The sequence below is a fragment of the Gekko japonicus genome, unplaced genomic scaffold, assembly GCF_001447785.1.
Source record: "Gekko japonicus isolate JY-2015 unplaced genomic scaffold, Gekko_japonicus_V1.1 scaffold1597, whole genome shotgun sequence".
NCBI lineage: Eukaryota > Metazoa > Chordata > Lepidosauria > Squamata > Gekkonidae > Gekko > Gekko japonicus.
In genome coordinates, this window is record NW_015169222.1 from 340,675 (window position 1) to 357,954 (window position 17,280).

Genomic DNA, 17,280 nt, shown 5'->3' on the forward strand with positions numbered 1-17,280 from the left:
TGCCCCAAACCCCCTCCCCCCCAGCCCCCCACAAAGTTTCAAGAAGATTTTTGCCATTGACTTCAATGGCCCCATTGGCTATAATGGACCCGAATTTTTCCGGGATTTTTTTTCGGGATTCGGACAAGTGCATAAATTGCTAATTCGGGATCCCAAAAGCCAAAAAACGTTATTTTCGGCTTTTTTTTGGCTCGGGATCCCAAAATGCACATCCCTAGTTGTGGGGTGAGGCTGAAAGTGCTGATTCTTGGGGGGACAGATATGGTGAAGGGAGGCTGGAAGCACCAATTCTTTGGGAAGGGAGACAAGTTGTGAGGAGGCAGGTGTGGATGGGGGAGGCTGGAAGTGCTAATTCTGAGAGGGACACCAATGCTAAGGAGGAAGTGTTTGCAAATCCCAATGAGGGGTAATGTGGTGAAGCAGCCTTTGAGTGTGAGAAAGAAAGGCCTTTTAATGTGGAAACATAGCCCTAGGTGAGAGCAGCCACAGCCAGAATCCATCTCCCCAAGAGCGTGGGTGAGGAGAGGCTGGAAGTGCTGGTTCTTGGGGGGACATAAGTCATGAGGAGGCAGATGTGGATGGGGGGAGGCTGGAAGTAGCAATTCTTGAGGGGACAGTAATTGTGGAGAAGCAGGCATGGAAGGTGGGAGTCTGGAAGCATCAATTCTTGTTGGGACAGAAATCATGAGGAGGCAGACCTGGATGAGGGGAGGCTGGAAGTGCCAATTTTTGGGAGGATGGAAATCATAAGGAGGCAAATGTGGATGGGGGGGACATAACTTGGTGGGACATAACTCATGAGGGGGGAGATGTGGACAGGGAGGCTTGAGGCACCAATTCTTTGTGGAACATAACTCAGGAGGAGTGTGGGTCCTCAGCCAAGAACTTGGCAGTTGATCCTATGCTTGGCTTGAGCAGAAGGACAGATGGAGCTCTAAGTAAGCACCAAACACCCATGGAGACCCAAAACCTTGGGGGGACACAACTTGTGAACAGATGGATGTAGGAAAGAGGGGATAGGGATACTGGATCTTTACTCCCCAAGGTCCAGAGAGGGGTAGCCCAGCAGGGGGAGGTTGACCTTGGGGAAGGCCAACTCATCCACCAGAGCCAGGTGTGAGTGGTGGGAACTGAGGATGTCTTCCAGGTGGGAGAACACCAGCTCACTCTGGACATTGGTGGAGGGGGCAGGAAAGGAGTCTCATGGCCATGCAGGACAGGTCGGGCCAGAAGGCAGCCTTGCATGACCAATACTCCAGGGAATTGGAGTCAGTGGGCTCAGGGGGCTAGACAAGGTACTCCTTCACCGTCATGTCTGCCGAGTGCTCTACCAGGGCATGCCTGGCCTCTCCGATGCCACTGACCTCCCAGCTCACCCCTGAGGACCAGTTCTGGGGATCCTTCCTGGTTGGGCTCTTGGAGGCTGAGGTGCTGGGCTGCTGCTCCTTCTCCCCCTTTTCCCTCCTCAGCCTCTTCCACCCCCTATTCCCCTGCAATCTTTGCTCTTCTTTTGCAGGTCCTGCCTCCATTGCAGGAGCTCCAAGTTATGGAGAATGATGAGGGATGCTGCCCTTTATACGGGGATTGCAAATGTCGGCCACACTGTACTGCTCCTCCTTGCAGAGAGGATGCAACCAGGTGGTCACACCTGCTTGCAATCTCTCTGCCAACGCCCTGGCCCTTGGGAGGAAAGCTGCCCCCAGTGCCAGTGCGGAGGTCAGTTTCCAGTTCAGCCTGCAGATCACGTAGATGGCTTGCCCCAGGCTGGCCATATGGGAGCAGAGGACATCGGTGGTGTCCTGGAATGGCTTGAGGACATGCACTGCTTGGGAAAGGGTGAGCCAGTCATTGGAGCTTATGCTGAGCTCCTGTCCTCTGTGCCGGATGGGCATGGAGGAGATTACCTCCTGCACTGCACTCTTTTGCTCCACCAGATGCGCAACCATTGCATGGGTGTTCCAGCGGGTGGGCATGTCCTGCATGAGTAATATTCGGGCTCCTCCCTCCACCTGCCTCTCACACAGCAGATGGGCAGACTTGATGTTGCAAGAAAAATGTGTAGTCCGGCACCGCCAGGTCTCCAATAAGGAGCGTGTCTCAAGTGTGGCTGCATCCCATGTGGGCTTGACACTGGTCCCCAGCCCAAGAGCATCCCTCACCACCATGTGCAGGGTGTGAGGCACACAATGCCCTTGATGTGCATGGCCTTGACCACTGTCAGCATGTTGGCACCAGCATCCATGACCGTGTAGCCACGGACAATGTCACCCATGTCCACCCACTCTCTCAGCTTAGTGTGGATCGCAGTGGTGATGTTCTTCATGTGATCTCCATCCATCCATTGCACATGGAGCAGAACAACTTTTTAGCCCAGCAGCAGAACTGTCACCTCCTCCCAGGGCGTGGTCTTGCCCCAGCAGTCCAGAGGTCCTCCAGTGGGCAGTGAGGATGAGGGAGCTATGCTGCTGGCTGCTTAAGAGGTCCGCTATGAAGCGCACAGTTCACCCTTGCACTCTGGAGAGCTCAGCCTTGTCTATCTCCACCGCACAGCGGTGCATGGAGGGGAAGACTCACTGGCTTCAGGTCCTCCATGAGCGGATGGAATACCATAGAGTGATGTAATGCAGCAGCCAGCGAAAGGCCACATCTTCCACTATGGACAACAGTTGGCCATCCATGGTAACCATCTCATTGATGAAGCGAGTGAGTGTATCCTGGGCCTTCCCCCTAGTCCTTTTGCTTGACAGTGCCAGCGTCCCCATGGGAATGGTCTCCTTGAGGGTGGTTTGCCTGGAGGTTCCACTCCCACCTACAGCACCCTCAGTGTGAGTCTTTTTGCTTGGAGGGGACTCCCGCTCCACCCCTTCTTCCTACTGAGACAAAGTGGGCCTCTTCCCCCTGCTGGGTGCCACTCTTTACAGAGAGTGGAAGATTGATAAGTGGTTGGGGTCCGAGCCCCTCCACATCTGAACAATGCACACCCGGCACTCTGCCACACAGGGGTTGTTGTTGAGGGTGCGGAAATGTTCCCAGATCGTGGACTGGAAACGGGACCCAAAATTGGGGCAGGTGGGAGGCATAGCTGCTGCAGTCTGGTGCAAGGCTAAGAGGACTGATAGAGAGGTGAACTCGAGGCAGGAGCATCCCCAAGGAGTTGGGATGTGGAGGGCCTGGATGTTTCCCTATCACCTCCTAATTCACCATTCTCAGATTCCTCCTCTGCAAACAGGTTTAGCAACTGCTTTAGTTTTGGCAGCGCTAATAGCTCTTCTGTCCCCAAGTCTATCCCCAAGAAGACATTGGGGAAAAGAGGCTCTGCCTCTGAAACCCCTTGTGACACCCCAGTACAGCTGGGCACTGCTGGGCTGTCAGGACAGTCTTGTTCCACAGGGAGAGGGACCTGTGGGACGGAGAGGGTGGACTTCTTTCCCTTGCAATGAGCACAGAGGGGTGTTGACAATTAGGCGGGAGGGTGGATCCTCGGCAGAGGCACCCACTGGCTGAGCCCCTCTGCTTGGCTTTAGCAGAAGGACAGGTGCCTCAGAGACCTGAGTAAGCACCAAACACCCCCAACTCCACTGTTCACTGTACTGAGGAATGACTCCCAGTTCCCTTCCCTCTCTTCCTCTAACTTTCTCTGTACGTAACTGCCTACTGCCAAGTAAAAACAACTGAGTGTGTGCTGGGGGTATATATCCATTCTGCTCCCATAGAGCAGAATGGGAGCTCTCTTGTTGGCCTATCAAGCTTTGGAGGGCCACCATTGGTGTTTCCAGGGCTGCAGAAGTCCATCCCCCTCTGTTGCTTTGACGATTGGTGCCAGCCTGTCTGCCTCACGAACCACCAACATGAACCACACGAACCTCTGTTAAAAAAAATAAATGGCACAAACAGGGTGATTTTCATGACAAACTTAGGTTTGTGATGAGGTTCGTTCCTGTCCCTAGTCAGCACACAGTCCCCCTCATTTCCCCTGATGGCCTGTTGCCTTGCCTGCATTTGTGGGAGATGTCAGAAGCCAGGCTTTAGTTCTTTTCTTTCTTTAGCTATCTGTGACCTATGTTGTGCATTTTATGGTTCTGGTCTACCAACTGAATGCTCATTTGTATCCAAGTATAGTAGAAATAGGTCTCAAGTATATTTAAAGAATTCTGTACTTGAGACCTATTTCTACTGTACTTGCATAAAAATGAGCGTTCAGTTGGTAAACCAGAACCATAAATCTCTTACAGGCCTTTTGCTATAAGGATTAGTTCAGCTGGTTTTTGCATGATTGCCATATCCTGTAACTTACAGAACCAACATGGAGTCGCGTTTGGAGAATTTTTTGTTACTCCTTCATGGTTGTTGTGCATGATATTGATGAGCTTTGTGTCTGTGCAGAGCTGCAGTTTGGTAACTTCAAGAGTGAGGTTTTAGGTGCAAAAAAGGGTGCTTCCTTCAAAAGCACAGGTTGGACTCTGGATGACCACATGGATGGAGTTGTGCTATGTATTACTTAACAGTTGCTAACAAAAATATGGGTAGTTTGTTATAAACAATTTACAATAGAAAACCTTATTCTGTGCTTTTTTCCTAATATGTCAATATTTCCCTAGAACTATTAATAATCGCTTAGAGAAGATAATGAAAGAATTGGATGAAGAGGTAAGCCAGTATCTTTTATATGCTCCATTACCTTATTTTTTCCATTAGAAGTGGAAAATACAAACATAGTAAAAATGTAATTGATTCTTTTGTATTCAAGATAATGAGAACATGTTTTACAACTCTGTCAAGTTGTAAAAAAATTATAGCAAGTAGTATTTATTGGAATACAAATGGGACTGTTACAGATATTTGTGAGAAAAATGTAAACTGTTTTGCTTGTCAGTTTTTGAATGCATAAAATTATCACGATTTGGCAGGTGGATAAATGGGGTTAATGACAGAAGTTTACTTGTCCAATCTCTATGTTAACTTTTTTAAGGAGCAGGTTTTTCACTATATCTTCTGATGCTGTCTGGTTCCGAACCATCTAGTGAGTTTCATCAGTGTGTAGGGATCTGAGCTCATTTCCCCCCCACATCCAAAACCAACACTCCCAATCATTGCACTATCCAGGTGCTTTATTCCAGCACTGCTCAAAACAGATGATCTCCCACTACAGGCTTTCCCTTGGCAGTCTGAAAGCAGGATTTGACTATGGATCCAATCCATTCAAATCAAGGAGTAGAAACACTGGATCCGAAGGAAGAATTGCCTACTTGATCAGGTTTCCTTTGGAACACAGGAGTAATAGATGAAATTTTAATTGCAAATTTTATTTTTTATACTGGCCAAGCCATTTAGGTTCACAGTGGTGTCAATTTTAGTCAATATGGCATTGTTACTAATTCCTCAATGTGCTGGGAGCTACCTTTTTAAAGGTAAAGTATCTGGTGGTGCTAAAGATACATTAGTACTTTTAAAGAAATATAAGAGAGAAATGAAGTGTGGTTGTTAGATTTTGAGAAGATCTAAATTGAATGCCAGTGCTGGGGGGGCTATATTTACCAGAAGCTAGATAAAGGTGAGAGAAATAAATTCAACATAAGACCACTAGAACTGCTTTGTTGATTTCGGCATGATGTGTAGCGAATCCTAAATGCTCTAAAAGCCACATAGTACATTTGGATTAGACTTTTACTATAGATTTCCATTAAACAGAATTGTGAAGCTGTTTTGCTATTTTGAAAATTTGTGGTTGTCTGTAATTTGCATAACCATATCTGCTGAGCATATTTGCTGCAACCAAATGGAAACATTTTTGCTGAATTGTTTGGATCAAGCCAGCTTTTCCCCTCAACCTTGCACAAAGTTCCCTCATTACAGTCTCCATCCCACATCTTCCATTCAAGCAAGTTCCACGATCCCCAGCATAGTCTTTTTGATGGTCAAAGGCAATCCCATCCTCCTTTTTCAACAATGGAAAAAGCTATTTGGATCTAACCCAGTGCTTTCATTAAATGCAATGTGGTTCCATTCTTCATAAATCTTCTTTAAAAACAAGGATGCCTTCTGCCCTTCAATACATATTTCTAGATGACCTCAAGAAAGAATGTAGAGTCTGCACTGAGACTGTTGGAAAGGGAAAAAGCTCTTCTACAGCATAAGAATGCGGAGTACCAGCGGAAAGCTGAACATGAAGCAGATAAAAAACGCAATCTGGAAAATGATGGTATGTGGACCAGGATCTTGAGGTATTGTGAGAATAGAATTATCTTCTTGCTGCTAGGAATTAATTTGTAGAAAGCCATTATTGAGTAAGTGTGATGGACTTAAAAATTCAACACGTTTTAATTACAGTTAATAGTTTGAAAGATCAACTCGAAGATTTGAAAAGGCGGAATCAGAACTCTCAGATATCAAATGAAAAAATCAACCAGCTGCAAAGACAGGTAAGGTATTTTTCTGTTTGAGTTTAACTTGTCTGTCAGACTTCATTTCAAATCTATGTATTAAAATTGCCCTATCAGTAACAGTTTGCAGCTGTGATGTCACCTTGGAAACGTTTTAAAAAGTTTTGTTGATATTGACTTGTCTGAAATGTTTCTCATGCTTCAATAGCTTGATGAAGCCAATGCTTTGCTGCGTACAGAATCTGATACAGCAGCCAGGTTCAGGAAGAACCAGACAGAGAGTACAAAGCAGATTCAGCAGCTGGAAGCTACTAACAGAGATCTACAAGATAAAAATTGTGCACTGGAAAATGCCAAACTCAAACTAGAGAAGGACTTCCTCAACCTGCAGTCTGCCCTAGAATCTGAAAGGAGAGATCGCACTAATGGGTCAGAGATTATCAGTGATCTTCAAGGTATGAAAAACATTCTGATAGGAATTGCTTTGCATATTAAAAATAAGATGCTCTTGGAATTGGGATTTAGTTGTATAATTCACTAACTGTCTTAATTTTTTACTCTTCTACTAATCTGACAATTCTGTTTTTCATATTTAAAATCACAGTTCATAATATGTTAAATTTTAATAACATATTTAGTAGCATTTCTTTATTGATTTGTCTCTTGCAATATATTCTTAGGCCGAATAGCTAGTTTGGAAGAGGAAGTAAAAAATGGGAAGAGCGCATTAGCTAAAACTGAGACAGAGAAAAGACAATTACAGGAAAGATTCACAGATCTGGAAAAGGTAAAAAAAAAAAGTATATAATAACTTACTTTTGCACATTACAGTGTGTGCTGTAGACATTCTGATTTTTGCATACCTTGATAGCTGTAATTATATATTTTCTCTCTCTTTAAAGTTACATAGCATGCAACTAGTAAATTAAGTGGTAGTGTTTTTCCAAGAATATATCTGTCTTTAAGGTTGTGACTTCTACATTGGCTTTAAACCATAAACTGTTGCTAGGATATATTTTTCTGAAGCTAGTTGATGCTCTCATCTCTGGAGGAATAGTAGATAGGTCACAATAGAGTTTCTGTTGAGAGAACAAGGCTTGGACGTTCATATCTGCAATTATTTTTATTTGGCAAGGCTTCTACAAGTTTGTGCTCCATTCTGCGTACATCAGTTATGAGTGATAATGAACTATAATTTTGCAAGGCCATTTTATTGTATTTTTCTTTCCTCAGGCAACTTTGATCAGAGACTAAATGAAGGATACAAGGAACTGTGGTCTAGATCTGTGGGGACTCTAGTGGGCTTGGAGGTGGTAACTGATGGGAGCTGTGGGTTAGGACAGGTGACCAATTGGATGGAAGGAGCTGTCCAGTGAAACTGAGAAACTGGGAGTCAATGGGGACATGGAATGAGAGGTGGGAAGAGTTTTGAAGCTGCCCCGAGGTTGCCCAGTACTGGCATTGCCCACATTCCAAGTATAACAGCCAATCTTTCTAGCCAGCTCGAGGTTGTGAGAACTCAAATTCTTTTTAGCTTTGAGGATTTTCTTTGTGCAGTAATACATAATTCAGTTGCTCTCTGATGTATGATGCTTCTGGTAGGTAGCCAAATTAGCATTTTAAATGTATGTTACTACCTATCACAAGGTAGAAATATGATCAAACTAGAAATCTTAGACGGACCCCTTCATTTTCTCCTGACACTGGTCATGTCTTCCAATTAAAGTGTATATTTTTACTTTAAAATATTTGTGGGATTATATTCAAACAATTGCATTCCTGTGTATTTCCTTAACAGGAGAAGAACAACATGGAAATAGATATGACATACAAGCTAAAAGTCATGCAACAGAACTTGGAACAAGAAGAAGCTGAACATAAGGCAACAAAAGCCCGGCTAGCTGACAAAAATAAAATCTATGAGTCTATTGAAGAAGCAAAGTCTGAAGCCATGCAAGGTAATGACGTGATATATCACGTAGTCATAGTTTTATTTATCTATTATATATGTTCCATACCCTTTTTCAGATTTAAAAGAGAATGACTTGACCACATTTACCCTGTCAGCTTCATTGTTGAGCAGGGATCTGAACTCCCATATTAAATTAAGACAGACATTCTAGCCATTATACTTCATTGCCTCATATTTCAAATTAAATTCAGCAACTGCAAATTTATTGTGTTAAACTGATATGAACTCTATTTGGCTTCATAGCTATATATCAGTGGTCAACATCTGGAATAGGTAGGTGGTTTGGTGTGATGTAAATAATGACTAGGGGTGTGCAAAAAAATATCAGTACTTTTCAGGTTCAGGTAAATAGAACCAAAAAAAATTGGTATTTCCTAATATTCCCAAATCCCAGTATCAGTATGATATTGGGATTCGGGAAATAATTGCCAAATTTATTTGGCACCATTATACCCTATGAGGACTGTCCCCATAGGGTATAATGGGGAAGGGTGAACTTGCGCTGCTTCTGGACTCACTTGAATGCAGCATGGCTTGTTCCATTCAAATGGGTTTTGCAAAACCAAGCCATGAATGAGTGAACTCGAAGCGGTATGAGTTCACTCAAGTTCTGGGGCTTGGAGAACACATTTAAAGAGACTGGTCTTTTAAAATGCATTCTCTAAGCCAGCTTGTACTGCTGTGTGGCACAGCTAGGAGAATGCATTTAAAGAGACTGGTCTCTTTAGATGTGTTCTTCAAGCTGGTCCACACTGCACAGCAGCAGAAGAGAAGTCCCTTCCCAAGTAATTCACTCTCCCAGCCTCACCAAGCAAGCTTGGCCTTTCTATAAATACTGCAGCATCAACCCCCCCACTCGCCACCCATGTTCTCCAACAGAGAAAAGAGAGCTGTCCAGGCACCTTGGCCCTTACTTTCTTGCCAGTCACAGGAAGAGCAACAAGTGGGGAAGGGAGCTGAGGCTCTGGATGGTGGGTGTGTTTGAGAGGTAGGGAGGCTGAGAGAGAAAGAGAGAAAGACAGCCGGAGTGCTCAGCTCCAAATTAATGTCTTTGTGAGGCACATTTTTTGTTGCCGGCGATCTACCTCGTTCCTCCTCAGCTCATAAACTTCCCGTATTCTTCCTCCCTCTCCTCTTCCTCTGAGGTGGAGGAGAGGGAGGAAGAATTTGGGAAGTTTATGAGCTGGGCTGGGGAGGAGCAAGGTGGAATTGCTGGTAGCAAAAAAACGTGCCTTCCAGAGTGAGATCAGTTTCAATTATTCCCATCTGGAAGCATCTCTCATAATTATTGCACACAGGGAGGTGGGGGGAGATGAATACGTTGTTAATTTGGAGCTGAGCACTTCGGCTATCTTTATCTCTCTCTCTTGGCTTCCGCACTCCTCGAACATGCCTGCTGCCCAAATCCTCGGCTCCCTTCCCCACTTGTTCTTCCCATGGCTGGCAAGGAAGCAAGTGCCAAGGTGCCTGGACAGCTCTTTTCTCCATTGGGGAACCGGGGGGGGAGTGGGGGGGTCGATGCTGCAGTATATCTGGAAATGCTGAGCTTTCCTGGTGAGGCTGGGTGAGTGAATGACTTAGGAAGGGACTTCTCTCCTGCTGCTGTGTGGCACGGGCCAGCTTGGAGACCAGTCTCTTTAATGCATTCTCCAAGCTGTATCGCCACCGCAGCAGGGGCCAGCTTGGAGAACGCATTTAAAGAGTCACATTTAAGACATGTGGGGGGCCCATGCATGTCTGACCTGTAGGTAGGGCTTGGCTTGGCCCTGCTCAGCGTGTGAAGGTGAGCCCGACTTGGCGAGTGAAGGTGAGCCCAAATAAAAGCCAAATAATATTGGCTTTTATTTGGGCTCAGCTAGATCGGTAGCCGAATCAGAGTAGAGAATCTTTTTGGCTGAATAAATACTCAGAAAATACCGATAAGGTATTTTTCAGGTATTTATTCAGCTCAGTATATACTGAGCACACATCTCTAGTAATAACCACATAATTGTGGTCATTACTGAATACTATTTCTAGAAGTCCTCCTAGGAGATTATAATTGTATAATGCTGCCTCTTGGATTTTTCAGGTGTTATAAGTTTTATCAGACAAATATTAACATGGGCTTCAGGTTTTTGGCAGCACGATGGCGGACGTGACCCTGGTGAGCTCCCATGGTCGTGATCCGAACGCCAGCGGATGGGGGGGGCGATTGTCCACTACCCAACCGGAGTGCTTGCGTTTGGGCTCCTAGCCATGGGGCTTTTTTTGAGGGATTGCCTCTTTTCTGGCTCAATGCCGGGGAATCGAGGCTTCCCTCCACTCTGAAGGTCCTACCGCTGTGTGACCGTATCACTCTAGAGTCGCTGACCGGGACAAGTGCGTGAAGATCGGGTGTTTTACACGTACCTGAGGCGGGTCCTAGGACCAACGATGAACTGTGAGTCGTGGTGAAAGCAAAACACCGAGTTCTGGCTAGAAAGCCCCTCTGATTTAAGTGAGCGGGGGAGGGAACTCCCAGACGCGATATCCAAGCAGATCATTTTAAAAAGAGGGTGCCAGACGTAAAAGCCATAGAATTGATTTAAGAAGCACACAGAAGCGCAGCAAAGCGTTTTGGTGGAAAACAGAGATTTTAGCAAACTTTTCCAAAAGTAAACAATCCTCAAAAATGGCAGGGCAGAGAGGCGAGAAAGAGAAACCATCGCAGCTTAAGCCTCCATCGGGAAGTAGAAGCCCGAGACCGGAAGCTACCAACGAGCTTTCACAGCTATTAGCTGAATCATTGCGCCCTCTGCTGGACCAGATGACAAACATCAATCAGCAACTGACTACTTTGAACCAGAATTTTGCTGCTTAACAACTGGAACTGAATGAAACCAAGAAATTAACAGAGCAAACAGCAGAAACTCTGAAGGAAGTTAATGCCAAATCTAAAAAAGGTGAAAAAGCGTGTACAGGAGTTGGAAAAGAAAAGAATTACTGACTGTCATGCCTGCCCCTGATGAAACACCTGACAGCCAGGAGCACGTGAAGAGGTCATCATTCAGAAGTTTCCAATATATTTAGTAAATTTGAACTCTGATATCTGGAGACACCACCATAGAGGGGGAAAAGACTATACCTATTACTCTTTCAGATTCAATGTACATACTAGAATCAATTATAACTTTATTTCGAATTCATTAATCAGCAGGGTCCCTCAAGCTAATATTGGAATGAAACTCTGGTCCAATTGTGCATTGACAAAGACCAGAGAGACAAAACTTCTAATTGGATGCTTGACAAATCTTTTTTATTGATTGATGGGGTAGTTACTGAAGTTGAAACAGAAGTCAGAGTATTTCGAGCACAACACTGATCGTGAAGTAACCCAGAATGTAATTTGGGATGCTTTAAAAGCAGTCGTAAAACGGAAGTATCTCTCAATCTTGTCGACCTACCAAAAAATGAGAAATCAGTCAAAAATTATTTTATTTCAAAAATTAAACCGTTAGAAGCAAAGCATAAAGAGCACTGTAAAAAAATTTATAAACAACTACTAGCAGAATGGGAAAAAATAGGAATTTTAGGAGTGTCTCAAATTCAAAGGAACTTACTATTTATAAAGCAAGGATACTGGCATTAAAAACCCATCATTACAAATGCTCTCTTGGAAGGTGCGTTAAAAAAAATCTACTGGCTGTATCCGTTGTCTAAGAGATGGCAAAGAGATTATACACTCATCTGCAAATGGAGTATTGAAAACATTTGTAAAATATAAGAAGTTATATCAGACAACCCCTCAAAAATTTAATTAAAATTTATTTAGAATCAAATACTTTAATTAAGAAAATCTCAAAGGACCACAAAATTTTTAGACCCACAAACGTCTTCGGACAGCGCTGCCTCTTTGGCTTTGAAACGGAGATGAGCACCGCAACCCTAGAGTCGGATTTGACTGGCTTTCGAGCAAGGGAACCTTTACCTTTTACCATATCCACACAGAAGGTGATTAATATAATTTTAAAACATCAAAAAAATAAATCCCCAGGTAAGGATGAATACCCAGCCGAGTTTTATACAAAATATCATAGTATACTTGCCAGCCCCCTGGCTGATATGTACAACCTGGTACTAAATAAAGGAATAATGCCTAGCTCATGGGAGCTCACAAAAATTATAGTCATCCCTAAAAAAGAAATGGACTTAGTGGATATGAAAGGTTATTGCCCTATCTCTCTCCTAAATTAGGATCAAAAAATCTTTATGGCAATCTTGGCCTCAAGACTAATCCTTATAATAGATAAATCGTTTCACCCAGATAAATTGGGGTAAATATATTTAGATAAATATATTCATCCAGAGCAATCAAGGTTTCAGTTGACAATACCCGCAAAACATTGAACATAATCCAATACTGTAAACTTAATCATATTAAATCATCTTTTATTTTATCACTAGATATAGAAAAATATTTGATAAACTAGAAGTCTTATATATAGGATTATTAATACAATATATGAATTTTTGGGACCGTTTTAAAAGAGCAATTCAGGCTTTATATTCTTCTCCCAAAGCAGAGGTGTAAATCTGCTGATATATCAAGAGGCACACAGCAAGGTTGCCCTCTTTCCCCCTTAATATTTGCCTTAGGTCTCGAGTCTCTGGTCCAAGTCATCAGAAGTGATCCACAAATTACAGGTATCCCCCTAAAAGAAAAAACAAATTAGTTTTATTTGCAGACAATCTGGTATTATATGTTACAAACCCTGTAACATCTCTGCAAGCCATTGAAACCATTCTTATTCGGTATAACTGTATTTCGAGACTCAGTGTGAACCAGACCAAAACAGAATTATATCCAATAGTAATGTCAAAGGAGAACACTAACCTAGTAAAAAGTAATTTTTCATTTAGCTGGGCTGGAAAATACTGACAGTATCTTGGAATCAAGATACCTCTTCAACTCCAAGACCTGTTCAGATATAACCACATGGAACTGAATAAAAATGTAAATGACCTATTAAGACACCGGCTAGAAAGGATTCAAATTATAAAATCACTTATTCTTACAAAGTTTATTTTTTATTTTAGGGTTATCCCTATGCGAGTCTCTGACACCTTGTTTAAAAAATGGCAGAGAATTTATTAATAACTGTTTTCAACTTCATTTATACAATTTTTCTTTACTGAAGTCCTTGATTTTTGTTAGTGTATTACAAATAAAATTGTACAAGTGTCAAAGTGTTATAAAATGATACATGCTGACTTTGCTTGTTTTTAATTTTATAGAAATGGAAAAGAAGCTCTTGGAGGAAAGAGTTTCAAAGCAAAAAGTAGAAAACTGCTTATTAGAAGTTGAAAAAAGATGCTCTATGTTGGACTGTGATCTAAAACAATCTCAACAGAAAATAAATGAGCTACTTAAGCAAAAAGATAAGTTGAATGAGGATGTAAGTATGAGTAAGAAATTTGCAATTATCTTAAAGTTTATTCCTGGGTATAGCTTCTTGGAGCTTTTGTCTTAGGTTACCTTTGTTGTAAGGTAACTCATGATTATGTACATATCCAAATTTCTGTTTAGTTTCTCCTAGCTGCATATTAGTTCTTTGCTAAAAACAATGTGAACATAAAGTAAAGCAATCCCTTTGTGCACATGTGCATAGACTCACACCCACACACCCATGGATTGGAAGCCCTGTTGGAATGATATATGAAGTGATGGCAGTTATGTGTGTGCGTGTGCCGTGGAGGATAGAGAATTCAGATCTCTCATAGACTATGTTTCTAGTAGTGCAATCCTGTGCTATAGTCTAAGCCATTCGTTTTAATTAGCTTTGACTGGAATACTATGTAGGACTGCACTGTATATCTGCACCTTTGCTTCCTTGTTATTTCAACTGTGTATGGATTATGTGCCATCACCTTGCTTCTGATATATGGAGAGCCTATGAATTAATAACCTCCAAAATATCCTATTAGTAACATCCTTGCTCAGGTCTTGCACACTGAAGTCCATAGCTTCCTTTATTGAGTCAATCCATCTTGTGTTGAGTTGTCATTTCCTACAGCCTTCAACTTTTTTCCTGGCATTATTGTCTTTTCCACTGAGCCTTGTTTTCTCATCATGTGACCAAAGTATGATAGCCTCAGTCTATTAATTTTCACCTCTAGCGAGAGTTCAAGTTTGGTTTGATCTAGAACCCACAACTTTTTTGATGGTCCATGGAATCTGTAAAACTCCACCACCACATTTCAGATGAATCTATTTTCTTCCTGTCAGCTTTCACATCCATACATAGTACTAGGGAATACCATAGTATGAACTATGAATGCCAAGAACTGGGGTTTGCGATTTTGGCAAAGAGTGGCTGAGTAGCAGGCTGAAGCTCCCATTCAGGCCAAAAGGAATAGGATTATATTTTAAGTGAAGAAATATAACTCCTGTCCAGTTATAGAGGGAATTGGCACTGAGGCAGTCCCTGGTCTGTAGTAAAAGGAGATGGTGATAGACTACTCAGGGGAAAGAAGACACATGATTTCAGAAAATTTGATACACTAAAAGAGTGGCCTTTCCAGAAAACCTGACCAGTTATTAGGAAATTCTCTGCAAAAATTCTGTGCAGAAACATTGTAACTGAAACCAAAGTACTTAGTCAACCATCATTCACTCATAAGAACCAAAAATTTGTAAAAATAAGCTACTACACCATCTTGTTCGTCAACTGAAAAATATACGCTTTTACCAACAACATTTACCTCAGCCTTTACAATACCTGACTACCCCATACCATCCCTGCCTATTAAATTATTGTTCACTGTTACACAGTCTCCAGTGCCATTTCAAGTGATCTAAAAAGAGGGCTCTTGTTTTCTCCTGACAAGTTCCTGGGCTGGGCAAAAGCCAAATTAGATTCTGTCATAGAGTGGGACATTCAGATTGATAAAACCACAAATATTATCACGCTACTAGGGGGCTAGCTCACTACCTGAAGGGAACTAAGAATTTTGGCAAGAAAAATCTGCCTCACAGTGAAGAAGCAGCAGGGATCCATCATATTGGCATATTCTTGTTAAGATTTTAATGGATTCAATTTGCATACTTGAACGAGCTCTATTGCTATCCTGTCTACTACTTAGGGTTGCCAAGTGAAAAAATCGCTGCAGCGGGGGTCTCCTGGCTTGAGTGCGCGCGTGCGCGCCGCATGCACGTCACCAGGAAGTGATGTGACGACGCTGGGTACGCTGGGGGCGGGGCCACGACTGTCCGAGGGAAAACCATAGACCCCCGGGGGGACTTGGCAAGCCTACTACTCCTGGTGATTTTCCTCTCAATTGCTTTGAGTGCAGCTTTTACTTTACTTTCTAAAATTGCAAGTTCTTTACCGAAAGATTCTTCTTTGAAGCAGTCTGTGATCCTTTCATCTGTTATGTGTAGCTCGTCAGTGTATTGTTGATTTATTTTGATCAGATAATGTATTTCCATGATCTTTCAGCATCCCTAGCCATGCATGAATTTATTTATTTATTTTTATTTAAAACATTTTAATTCTGCTTTTCCACCTGATCAGGGTCCACAAGTTCTTTTTGATTTCTTGGAAATTGTGGAACAGATCTCTCGTTGTTCCTTTTCTATTCAATTCTGTTTCTTTGCATTGTTTATTATAATAGTTCTTTTCGTCTCTATGTGCAAGCAACTGAAAAGGTACATTTAGAATTCTGTTTCTGTTACCTTTTACTTTTGCTTCTCATCTATCTTTAGCAATTTGAAGAGTTTCATCAATCATCCATCAAGGGTTTTCCTTTTGGTGTGTGTGTGTACAGGAATAGTCTTTTCACATTATTCCTTGATGTCTGGTTTTAACCCACAGTTCCGCTGGTTTACAAATGCAAATTTGTTATGTCAATCTTGAGGAATATTATATTATATTTTTGGCACTATGCTGATTTAAGTGTTTTTCTTCAGCTTTATTCTATTTTTTTATATTAACAGTTTGTGATCTGTACCACTGTTTGCTCCTGGTCTTGTTTTAGCATAGAAAATAGAGCTTCTCCATCTTCTCCTTGTGATCTATTTGATCTTCTCCGTGGTCTCTGTGCTTCTCACCAATGGGATTGCTTGGTTGCCCAAAGCTTGTGTTTGCAATGAACAAATTGTTGGCTTCATAGAATTCTGTGTTGGCTTCACAGAATTCTATAAATTGTTCTAATGCTTTATTTCATAATCTTAGTCCCAGTTTTCCTACAATGTTTGATTCTGCTTTGTTTTCTACTTTTGTATTCTAGTCGTAATAATTATCAGTGCATTTCATTTAGATGTGTGATCAGTTTCTTCCTGGATGCTTGCATAAAAACTTTCCTTTTCTTCCTCTTCAGCATCTATAGCTGGGGAGTAAATTTGAATTATGGTTATGTTTCCATGAAGTTTTATTGAGATTATCCTGTCAGACGTTGCATTATAGTCACTGATTGCTTATGTTGCTTCTCCCCTCACTATTAAAGCAACACCATTTCAACCACTATTTCAAGTTCTAAATAAAAACCACTCACGATCTGTAATGTATAATATTTGGATATTATAAAAGAAGCTCGTATAAAGCATTGTCGCATAGTCATTTGGCACACTATACAAGTCAGGTGTTAGAAGTAGTACCCAGTCCTAGAAGTTCTAATTTTTGTTGGAGATAATAGGTAGTCCACAGTTTAAGACATGGGATTGGATCCCAGAGTGGATAGCAGGGGATGGATTAGGGAGCAGTCCTCACAACCCCCCTTCTTGCTGTCCTGGGGGATCACCGTTCCTCACACAAGCAGCATTTTGGGCTATAGCAGGATGAGGGAAGTAAAAAAAATTCCTTTCCATCTGCAGAAATTTCCAGTGGGACCAAGGAATGATATAGAACAAAGCATGTTTAAGAATAAAATATATACACAGAAGTTTAGCATAGCAATAAAGATAGTTAG

The 17,280-nt window shown here is 42.2% G+C and overlaps 1 protein-coding gene across 1 annotated transcript in view; it reads left to right on the top strand.

Annotated features, from left to right (window-relative positions):
* ROCK2 (Rho associated coiled-coil containing protein kinase 2) overlaps window positions 1–17,280 on the top strand; it is a 157,356-nt gene that overhangs the window by 105,461 nt on the left and 34,615 nt on the right. Inside the window, exons 12-18 of the mRNA XM_015416412.1 lie at window positions 4,599–4,647; window positions 6,064–6,199; window positions 6,328–6,419; window positions 6,589–6,835; window positions 7,061–7,167; window positions 8,179–8,338; window positions 13,609–13,769. Of these exons, the coding sequence (XP_015271898.1) occupies window positions 4,599–4,647; window positions 6,064–6,199; window positions 6,328–6,419; window positions 6,589–6,835; window positions 7,061–7,167; window positions 8,179–8,338; window positions 13,609–13,769 (952 nt within the window). The remainder of the gene's footprint in view (window positions 1–4,598; window positions 4,648–6,063; window positions 6,200–6,327; window positions 6,420–6,588; window positions 6,836–7,060; window positions 7,168–8,178; window positions 8,339–13,608; window positions 13,770–17,280) is intronic.